Source organism: Poecilia mexicana, unplaced genomic scaffold, assembly GCF_051168715.1.
Source record: "Poecilia mexicana isolate PSO_F unplaced genomic scaffold, ASM5116871v1 scaffold_14, whole genome shotgun sequence".
In the NCBI taxonomy this organism is placed as follows: Eukaryota; Metazoa; Chordata; class Actinopteri; order Cyprinodontiformes; family Poeciliidae; genus Poecilia; species Poecilia mexicana.
This window is the reverse complement of record NW_028263383.1, coordinates 16,473,274-16,484,316: the sequence shown is the minus strand read 5'-3', so window position 1 is coordinate 16,484,316 and position 11,043 is coordinate 16,473,274. Positions and strand designations below refer to the sequence as shown.

General features: G+C 39.4%; 1 protein-coding gene across 1 annotated transcript in view; it reads left to right on the top strand.

The window, feature by feature from the left end:
* The first annotated feature begins 1,340 nt into the window (after positions 1-1,340).
* tspoap1 (TSPO associated protein 1) overlaps positions 1,341-11,043 on the top strand; it is a 66,926-nt gene continuing 57,223 nt past the window's right edge. Inside the window, exons 1-2 of the mRNA XM_088012276.1 lie at positions 1,341-1,565; positions 2,728-3,792. Of these exons, the coding sequence (XP_087868402.1) occupies positions 2,926-3,792 (867 nt within the window). The 5' untranslated portion in view covers positions 1,341-1,565; positions 2,728-2,925. The remainder of the gene's footprint in view (positions 1,566-2,727; positions 3,793-11,043) is intronic.

The following is an 11,043-nucleotide window of genomic DNA, read 5'->3' as shown; positions in this document are numbered from 1 at the left end:
ATGTAATCTAAGTATAAATGCAGCTGTTCTATGAAAACAGAGAACAGTGTGATTCATGGTTTCTCTGTGTTACTATTATTTGATCAAACACTTATGTGAACATTTGCATAAATTTTCTACATACGCTTTTCTTTGTATGAATTCTTCTAAAGTGATTGATCTTTCTCTTTGCATTTGGCACCCTTATTTTCTAGTTTTGTGATTTTTTTTTTAATCTAAATAAACTTCTCTGACTACTGATTTTTTTTTTATATATGCTGTGACCTCTTTTGTGTTTGTTTCTCCTCCGGAATGATAAGTGTGTAACATTCTTAAAGTTACACCAATGTCTTTTCTTTCATTAATGTCACATAGACACAAACAGCATAATAAATGAAGCCAACAAAAGTCTGAGTTTATATTGCAATTCACAGGCGGATTGAATTCCCCTTAATGGGTTGCTTTAACTTAGAACATTGTGGCTTGATACAGTATATAATGCACAGGTGTTACTCATAGCATCGACAATAGGCTTGTCATCCAACACCTGGATATTGAAATCAAAGTTTTTCTGTGAATTCTGTAATGAATGATTTACTCATTTGCACCTGGGCTTTTTTTTTTTGCATCTTTTGTTTTGTTGCTCAAAAAATATTTCAGATTACATATTTCAAGTAACTCTTGCTCTAATTTTGTTTTAGAAGTATTGTTTTTGATAGGCTTTGCAATAAAAGATACTTCAAATATGGGTTACTTCAAAAAGAATTACAGGCTTTTGGATTATTGAAGGACTATTCTGCATTATTATTAGGCTATATTTATGACAACTTAATATATTACTACCACTTCTACAACTACAACTAATTTTAAAACTTTATTCGTTTCTTTTAAGATATTGCGTTCACATTTCTTGACCTTTAATTGCAGAATGTAACCACTAGTGGTCACCCAAGTCCCATATACTGAGATAAACGCTGTGAGCGCGTTGCGTTCAAGTACTATCAATAATGCTGTATTTACGATCTAATCTAGCGTTAACTAATTGATTACTAAGGCTAAAAATACACGGACGAATAAATTTTAAGCACTTTTTTAGAACCTTTTTCCTTAGAGAGAGAAGTAATATGTAATTGCATAAATATATATAAACACCTCTTGAGTGACACATAACCAAAACGTGTACATTTGGATAAATGTTATACCGAACCCTATTTAAAATCTACTATGCCGAAGAATCTAATTCCTTAAACTATCACGAATTTCCGACTTGTTTGTATTGGTGATGAAAGTCGAGATTAATTGACGAAAAAGTTACGGAATACGGGTATTAAAATTATGAACAGACATCGTAAAGTAGACTTGAAAGCAGCACTGGTGCTCGCCAACAGGATAACGGTGGATGGGGACAGTGCGTTGGACAGCGGCAGATAAACAAACCTCTTAGTCCATGACTCTGTGGACCTTTAAACACTAATTTTGAGAGACAGAGTTTGCGCATGAACTTTTTCTGTCGATATAAGAGCTGTGGTTAAAAGAAGATGTCTCCATTGGCGAAAGTCAACTATAACAGTAGTGTCCGCTAAGAGGTGAGTTTCATATAAGTTCAAGCTAGAAAACTTAGCTAACTGTTGCTAATCAAACGTATTAGCATTTAGCCGTGCCAACCCTAAAATACTACACACTTTATTTTATTTAACTGCATAACATTAAACAATTGAGCTAATTGACAGAATGCTTCTGTTTGGCATTGCAAAGTTAAGCTTGTTAATTAGCTTGTGTTAGCGAAGTTTCCATGTCGGCGTCCAGCAGCATCCTCTGAAACATCACTAGCACGGTTTATTGCACCGTTAAATAGGAATAGGAAAGTTCGCTTATTAACTTGTTGCTTCGACAGAAAATACACGGACGTGCTTGTCTGCTACATTTTAAATTTGAGAACAAGTACTCAGTCCAGTTACAGGGAATATGACTTCACCAAAGAATATATCAAACAAAAGCATGGTCAATCGTTTGGCAGTTTTGTAAGAATATTATATTTGGTGCATTTTGTTGGAAAAAAAATATTTAATTATAGAAACTCTAGAAATCCCTTAAAATAAGCTGCAGTATAGGATAATATATGATGAGGCATGTACCAAACAAACAATTATGTTTTCAATTGCTTTTAACAATACAGTATGAATTTGTTTTTGTTAAAAATGACAATAATTTTTTCCATAGTTGATGATTCGCAAAAGCTGGTATGAGATTTTTATTTCAAGATAGCTTAGATAAAATCATGACTTTGACTAAAAAAATAAAAATAAAACTGGTTTTATTGCCTTTTTTAAAGTTATACAGTTATAAAGATAAGTACTTTATACATAGACTGAAGATACAAATATTTAATAGACTTCTGCTAAATTGTGTAAGTTTTCTTTTATTTTTTTGCCATTCTGCTGTTTATAAAGTAATACTGAGAATATAATAGGCTGATAGTCACAGGCCTGCAGCCAGCAACAGCAGTAGCTTTATAAGGGTAAAACACCCCATCTATGATTGTTGGTTTTAAGAGGAGATTTTCCATGTAGTTTTTACAGCCTTTTCTTACTTGATATTTGTTAATTTTTGCATAAATTGCCACACCATGAAGAAATTCCTGAGCTATCTGAGCTATTACAATACTAAAATTCTTCATCTGATTTCTTTTTTTTTTCTTTTAACAAATGAATCTGCATCACTTTTCCATTTCTCCCTCACCTTCTACAGTCTCATCTTTCCACTGGTCCAGTGTTCAAAAAAAAAAAAAAAAAGAAAAAATGCATGCTGCATGTCTGCTAACCATCCAGCCATCACTCACCTGCTCCTCTTTCCTGTTTCGATGCATGCCCTCCAGTATAGAAATAAAAAAATAATAATAAAAACTACTCGAACCCTACTTGCATGTTGTGCTGTGAATGAGGCAGCATGAGAGAAGGCAGGGATAACCCTCTGGCCCTGTTGTCCAAGAGGTCATGCCAGAACCAGACGGACTACATACGAGAGCTGGAGAGGCTGCAGGCCGACTTGGAGGTAGAAAAGATCCAAACACTGTGGGCCTGCGGGCAGCTCGGCGTGGAGCTTCGGAGCCTGCGAAGAGAGGCAGAGCGGGAACATAAGAGGACCGTGAGGGAGCTGGCAGCCAGGCGTTTTTACCTAAAGGACCGAAACCAAAGCAGACATCTTCTGGCCAAAGAGGGACAAATAAAAAGCAAGGCACAGTCCTCGGGGGAAGACGGCTTTTGTCTCGGCGGTGAACAATCAAAGCTGGAGCAGTTGCTGCTCACGCTGTATGAAAAGATAAATGGGAAACGGGCAGATTATAAATTTCACCACAGGCGAGAGTTCGAGCTAGAGAAAGCCATCTTCCTCTGCCGCCTTCTGGAGGCCCATGGGAGGCTGTTGCAGGGGACTCCAAGGTCAAGACCACCCAGCTATGTAGCCAAACAATCCTCAAAGAAGCTGGTCTGGGATAACAGCTGTAATCCCCGTCAGTCAACACCACTCCTGAGCAGCTCCAGAGCACAGCTGGAAACAACATCCCTCAGAGATTTGCCCTGGCACAACAAAAAGCGCAATCCTGATCTGAAGAAGCCGTTCTCAAGCGGCGGGTTGCAGACTGCTGGGCCATGGACCTCCACCGAGGTCAGGGGTGGAGGTCAGATAAACTCTCTGGAAATGCATCACCCCAACACCACCATCCGTGCAGTTCAGGATAAGCGTCCATCCCTGTGGGCGGAGTCTTCTTCATCAGACGAGTCGTCATCGACCAAATGCTCAAGAAGGAACATGGAGGTGAGTTTACGCTTATAGTTGTCTATCGTACAATAAAGAGAGAAACCATTTTATACAAACCACATCATCTAATGTTCTTTTAGTTAGTTGGATTTAATGCAGTTCTTTGAATGAATACGTTACTTCTCACGCCTAATGCCCCTGAACCACAAGCCATAGCGGTCTTCAGCAGCTCAAATTAGTGCTGCCAGTCGATTAAAAAAATTGAATCTGAGTAGTGCTGAGATTAATCACAATCACGATGCTTAACCTTGTAAACTTGAAACGTAAAAATGCAAGTTTTTAAAAGAAGGAAATGTTTTATTGTTTCAAACTAAATGTCCCAGTTTTCCAGGTTTTCATAAAGGAAGGTTTAAAAGAAGTTATTCTGTTTCAAACATAATTTAGAAATGTTAGCTAAAAACTGCTCTTGCGCTGGTGAGAGTATAATTCACCGTTGCAGTAGGTAGGCTTCATTCTACCTTGGTTTTATCCAAATGTCCATCGCAGTGTTTTTCTTAAAGTGAAATTTGCGCACACCAGTCGAACTCTTCTGGCTCACCTCTTCACCAGCGTTTTCAACTCTGCGTTGTTGACCGCAGTACAGGACCTTGTAATGCGCTGCTTTGTACTAACGTTCTGTGTGACAAAGACTTTTAGGTCAAAATAGGTTATGCAATTTAATTTTAGATTAATCGTATGTTTTAAAGGTGGCAGCTCTTTTGATCATCCATTACAGGATAGTCGTGAATGTTTTGGCTGGGGTTCCTTTCTGAGAACAGCTTTTGTAGTTTCCTGTGTAGCTGAAAGCTGCTTCTTGGTCTTCACTGGAATGTGGGCCTGTGGATTTAGACAGCAGTGTAAAATAATTGGCGTAAATATGCGTCTCTCATGTGGAAATCCTTGCGTATCCATTGTTGAGGTGTAAACAAAGCAAGGGGTAAACAGGAAATATGAATTGTTTGGAGTTTTGCTGTGTTGATTCCTAAATTACAGATCGACAAGAATGGCAAGCTTAGATTTCACAGGAAGGTGCATGCCTCTCCACAAGCTGTTGGATGGTAATTTAGAGTGAAGAACCGGATATTGTGTCTCAATGCTGCTGTTCTAAGCTTTGTTTTAAGTAATGGCCTTATTGTGTTCCTGAGATAAATTTTGTAGGGTATTTTGTGTTACCCTGCTTTAAAGCAGTTGGTTGGATCGTGTTGAGTATCAGAGCAACAATGACTGACTACAAATGTACAGTAACTGCATGAATAATAAGCATGTTTAATGATTCTCCCACTTCAAGTTGCATCACTTTGTCACATTGAAGTTTATGTTTGTTAGTTCAGACATTTCTTTTCAGTCCCAGTTTTTCACTTATTCCTTAGAAATACACGAATCAATCTTATTCAGTTAATTGGAAGATGCCTGATGTAGCAGTTATTAATATATGTATGCAGAGAGCAGGGAAGTGGGCGGAGGTTTTACGGGACGGTTTGAGTGGCAGAAATGGGGCAGCCTGCTTCTGCCACTCAAATCTCAATTTTCAAATGAGATTTGAAAAGAGAAAATTCAGCATTTCATCAAAGCTTGAGCCACTTCTAAGAAAAAAAGAAAACGCCTTTTAAATAGAAGTATAAATAACAAATGTAGCATGTGCTCTGGCACTCAGCAAAAAGCCGTTCACCGAAATATGTCTGTATTTGACCAACACCTGCCTTATTGGTCTGTCAAGGCGGCTTTTTGAAAATACGTCTGAGTGATGGGATGCCAATGCCGCTGATCTTGACGGACCTGAATGCAGCTTCATTCTGTCCAGCCATGCAGTGTCTGTGTGGTTTGATGCTCTCTGGAAAAAGCTGGCTGGAATACTTTCTGTTGTACGTATTAACTGGTTCATGGGCCGTAACCTGCATGTGTGCTGCTGCATCTATCTTGGAAAACGTTATTCCCTGCTGGTGGAGTTGCCGCTGTGGATGCCGCTACCAGTCAGGCAGTAAATTTAAGCCATAAAAATGCCAAAGAGGAGCTTAAAGTGTTTACAGCAGGCTTGTTTTCTGCTATCAGGGTAGAAAACCTCGTTATTGTGGGTAAACTGTTATGAATAATGAAATAGTCTGCAGCAAAAAAAGAGTGTTCTCGGAGCAAAACAAAGGGCTTGTGTGTCACAAGATTTAAGCTTTCTGCTCCACCTTTTCATATTTCTCGTATTTTCATTTCTGCCTAATTGTATTCCTGGCTCTGTCGTTTAATCTCATAAGATTTGAGGTCTTTGATATATTTTTTTTTATTGCTGTATAAATTTTTCCAGTCCTTTGTTGCAACAGTCTCACATTGCTTTGAATGTGTTGCTTTGATTTACTTAGAGAAATGGTAAATCGCTTTTAAATAAATAAAACATACTACAGTAAACTAGTTAATTGAGCAGTGACGGCTCCAATACTTTGTCATTCTATGCATCTGCCATCAAATTAAGTTAAAGTTGGATGATGGCAAATGATTAGAATAAAAGGTTTCATAAGTGCTAATGATCAGTAGAATGACTCAAAATCAATATATTGGTGGTATTAAAATAATAAGTTCTGGTAGCATTAATGCTTACCTTCATTAGGTTAGAAAATAATGGAATAGAAATATATTGTCCCACAGTGGGGAAACTCAGACGTCACAGCAGCAAGTTAAAGATAAACTTTGAGGATGAATATTCTCACAAAGGTAAACGATATAAAAATAAGAATGAGCGACTGCAGACATCCGATACCTCCTTTGGATCCATCCGTCTTTCTATTGATTGATCAGGCATCATTCTTCCATCTGTCTGTATGTCGACCCGTCCAGCCGTCCTTTCACTTATTAATCAGTGGTAGAAATCAAACTCTATTATTTGCAAGCGTTTACACTTTAAATCAGCTTTAAAAACAAGGTGAGAAACTACTGCCAACACTGAATTTAGATTGAATTTTAACATGGGGGAGTTCAAGTAGACGTGATTGTGACTTCTCTTCTTCTCTATCGATCCTGTGACGTTTGGGAATAAATCACTGTTCTGACTTAGTTTTATTGTGCTGGAATAGCTGAAATATTTCTTCCAAACCTACAAGACCAAACAGCAGAGTGGTTGCTGTAATTTAAACACTGACGTGCGGCACCTTTACAAACATTCATGTATCTGTCTCTGAAGCTTTTTCAGGAAGCTGTGAGTTCAATCAGTGGTTAAGCGTTTTTTTCTTTTTGAAGAGCTGCAGTAAAATATCAGTTTGGACAGGGCACACTTGTTCTTTTGCCTGCCTCCCTCTGTTGCAGCGCCCACTGCCTTCTCCACAATCAATAGGCAGCCACCATCATTCCAGCGTCATCTCCATGGAAACGAGCCGTAGCCGCTGTGATGATTGGGTCCCGACTCAAAGCTTGCCTTTTTGTGATAGGACAAGGGTAGCAGTACTCCCTGCCCCCCTCCTCTCATCGGCACTTGCCGTCTTAGACTCCCTGGCTTTTCCCTCCGTCCTCGTTCCTTACCTTTTATTGCAATATAAATAAGATGGGATTAAGCAGCCCTGTCGAGTCTTGTGGAATTTGGATTAAAACGCTTTGTGACATGGCCGCCGCGTCAGTGACGACAGTGCTGAGGAGTCATCGTGCCACCCACATCCCAGCCTCGCTGCAAGAACGGAGACCAGGAATGGAGACCTGTTAGTTGGACTCTCTCCATGTTTTCCGGTGCCAAATCCAGCCTCGTTTGGGACTCGGTTTGAGCCTGCGTGTGCGGTTTGGAAATGATGCACGGTGAAAATGCGAGCCTGCGTGTGCTCCTCTTCTTGTCCCCGCCGAACCTCCGAGACGCCAGCAACGAGAAGGAGCGAGACAAGCCACGGTTGTTCGTCATAAATGTTTGAAGTAAGATGCAAAAGATTGCTACAGCGCCATGACAATCAGTTGCTAGCTTTTAACAGCCAAGTCGAGAAACATGGAACTGAACGTCTTCAATTTGGAGAACGTCACCGCACAAGAGCATGGATGCTGCTTAAAGCTCCTGCTTCATTTGGAACTACCTTAATCTGTCTCCACTACATAAACTCATTAATACACTTATGAGGCATATTGTTTAGTATCTGACAAGAATGCCAAGAAATGAACCTTGCTTGATTTGAGACATTCTGCCTTTGCTGTGAAAAATGCACTTCCTCTGAAACTTCAGCAGAACAGGACAACCGTGATCCTCGTCAACCTAAAGAGAGCATGTAGGGAGGAAGGGTCAGACTTGACTGCGGACCTCATTTGGTCTCGCAGATTCCCTCTGATGCTGTTTGCTTAAACAGAGGGATGTATGACCTGTGCGCTCGGCCCGAGCAGCCCGAACCTGCACCGACACGCACAGAGATGGAGAGCCCCGAAGAAACGCAAGCTCTCGGACGCCGGCCCGGCGAGCAGGAACACAGGGCGTCTCAGGAGCAGGATGATAAGAAACGTGGGCTTTTGGACAAGGACATCCCAGCTCCTGCTCATTTAAAGACGTCGCTGTTAGGAAAGAGGCACCATTCGCTTTATGCAAACCTCCATGGGTTTGAAATGGAAGGATTACGAAAGGTAAGCGGCGTTTGTGTCTTTTCGCTCCATTACTGATGGGGGAGTTTACCGCTTACTTTTATTCCAGCAACATGATTCACATTACAAACTAATTATGTCCACCAACTGTTGACACTAAATAAGATCTGAATGCCTGAAGGTTGTAGGAATGTGCATCCAGGAAGCCTTTGAATGAGGTAGTGTGAGCAGCATGCTCACACACTATAGTTGTGCAGACAAGTTATCTGGAGCAAAGTTGTGCTTGCCATGAGTTATTCTGACTTAGGATGACCCAGTAGCTATTTTCACTCGTATGGGTGTCCTTAAAGAAGGCACAACTCAGACTGCATGCTAAAGACTGCATGCTAAAGTTGATTTTTATTCTTTTGTTGTAGAATTACACAATTTATCCACTCTAGACTAAGAAGAATCCAGTGGAGTCACTTTTTATATATCTGAGTTATGAAATAGAAGAATACAATATAATTCCCTTTCTTGTCCCTCACTGGGGAAATTCAGTGCAATATAGAGAAATACTCAGTGATATACAGTATTTGTAAAAGTATTCATACACTTTGAACTTTTGTTTGCAAAGAAGCTCAAAGCCAGTCGGATTAAACGGAGACTATTTGTAAAAATCAGTTCTGAAAGCTTGGATTTAGATCTGAACCTTGACTAGGTCATTCTGACACATGAATATGCTTTGATTTAAACCACTGGAGTTTTGGTTGTACGTTTAGAGTCGTCCTGCGGGAACGTAGACCTCCGCCCGACTTTCAGATCTTTTGTAAACTTGAACAGGCTTTGCTTTCAGGATTCCCGTCAACATGGAGCAGCTGTCACGTCAATCCTGAAGGATAAAACTTAAACGATGACTCCTTATGGCTCTCTTTTAACAATACACACAAAGACACCATGTTTTTTCAGATTTTTTATTTGATTTTACTTGTAAACTTCCTTCCATTCCACAGTTATGCCTTACTTTATGTGAACATAAAGTCCCAGTAAAATACATTGAAGTTAAAATGTGATGAGTATAAATACTTTCCTAGCATTAAAAATCAGCCATATGAAGAGCATTTTGATATATTTTCTTTATGCTTTTCCACTTTCACTTTTTGACGATTTTCATTGTGTCCTTAGTCTTGACAGGCTTTTTTCATCAAGCTAGTAATTTGATCCTTGCTGCATTCCCCACCTCCGTCTCTTTATTACCCTATCAACGTAATCGCGGCTAAACAAAAGCTCCCTAATAAACTGTCAGCGCCCAACCTGGGAGCAAATGTGTGGCCGCAGCCGGTGAGATGAAGCATTAAATGACACATTAGGAAAGATTATTTGGTCATTTCACAGCAAGGGTCTGCAATTTGTTGGCTCCTCAGCAGGAGGTTGTCACATTCAGATTACCCTTCAGGATCAGCTGTGAATTTAACACAAATAGCCTTGATTTGACTCTTTTTCAGCCTAGAATTTAAAAAGTAATCTTTTGTGGGAGTAAAATATTGCTGGGATTACATACGAGAACTTGTCTATCAGGTGTTCAGAACACTTTGCGATAAATAACCACAGGTCCAACCACATGTTTGCGTTAGAAGCGCAAAAACTTTTTCTTGTTTTGCCATTACTGGTGATCCTTAAAGATAATCATTCCTAGATGTAACACGTAGGTGCAGAGGTTGTCGACCGGCAGAGAAAGTTTCCGTATAAATATGTCTTTCTATTTGTTGGAACAAAGATGCATGCACAACTCTATGTGAACAGTCCTTAACTCCCTGTCAGGTTGTCTGTCTGCTCTTGTTAACACCTGGTTTGCACCATCAGGCTTCCTTACAGTTCGCTGTGTTTTCACAGTGGGGGTTTTATCTAGGAAATCATTTCTACAACCTGTGATTTTCTGTCTGTTCACCTAAGCCAGGTAAGCAACCCAGACTCCTGTAATGATGGTGCTAAGGTGGCTGCAGCAGTCTGAGCTTTTTCGTTTTTCTTTTCTACTGGTATCTCAACACAGCAGTTTACAAACTATATTAAATAACTCTATAACACATTGTTCTATTTATGTCATTTATAAGATTTTAATTCTAATGCCATTTCAGCAAAAGTTGCAATAGATATTTTTACAACTTGGATTATGATGCATTCACATCATGCTGTATATTTAGTTTTTTTAGTTATTTATGTCAGCATTGGTCTTGTTTTGACTTTACATTAGACATACATTTTAACTCATAACTAATTTTAACTTCCTTCATATATGAAGGACTACACATCATGAAAAATACTTTAATTATCCACTTCCTTTGTTTCTGGTGTCCCACAGGGCTCTGCCTTGAGTTTAGCTCTGTTTTTATTATATTTATTGCCACCTGGGCTGCAAACCATACCATGGCTTTTCATTTTTATTTAATTTTTTTTAATTTTTGCAGAAGTTGTAGAGGCATGCCTGCCCCTACAATGGGAAAGAAAATGTTTCAAAAATCTTGATGACAGCAAGACTATTTATTTAGTTTGATCATAATGTACAATAGTATCCTCTAGGTTCTTGTGTTAAGAACATTGGTGTGACCTTTGGTAATAATTTTAACTCTGATAACCTGATGAGTTTTGACACTTGGTCAACTATTGTTTTGCAAAGTGCTGTTTACTCAGTCGCCTGAACAATTTCTTCTTTGCAGAAAGAAAGCCAAACTAAACATGCATGCTGGCTTGTTATCTGTGGCTCCAAGC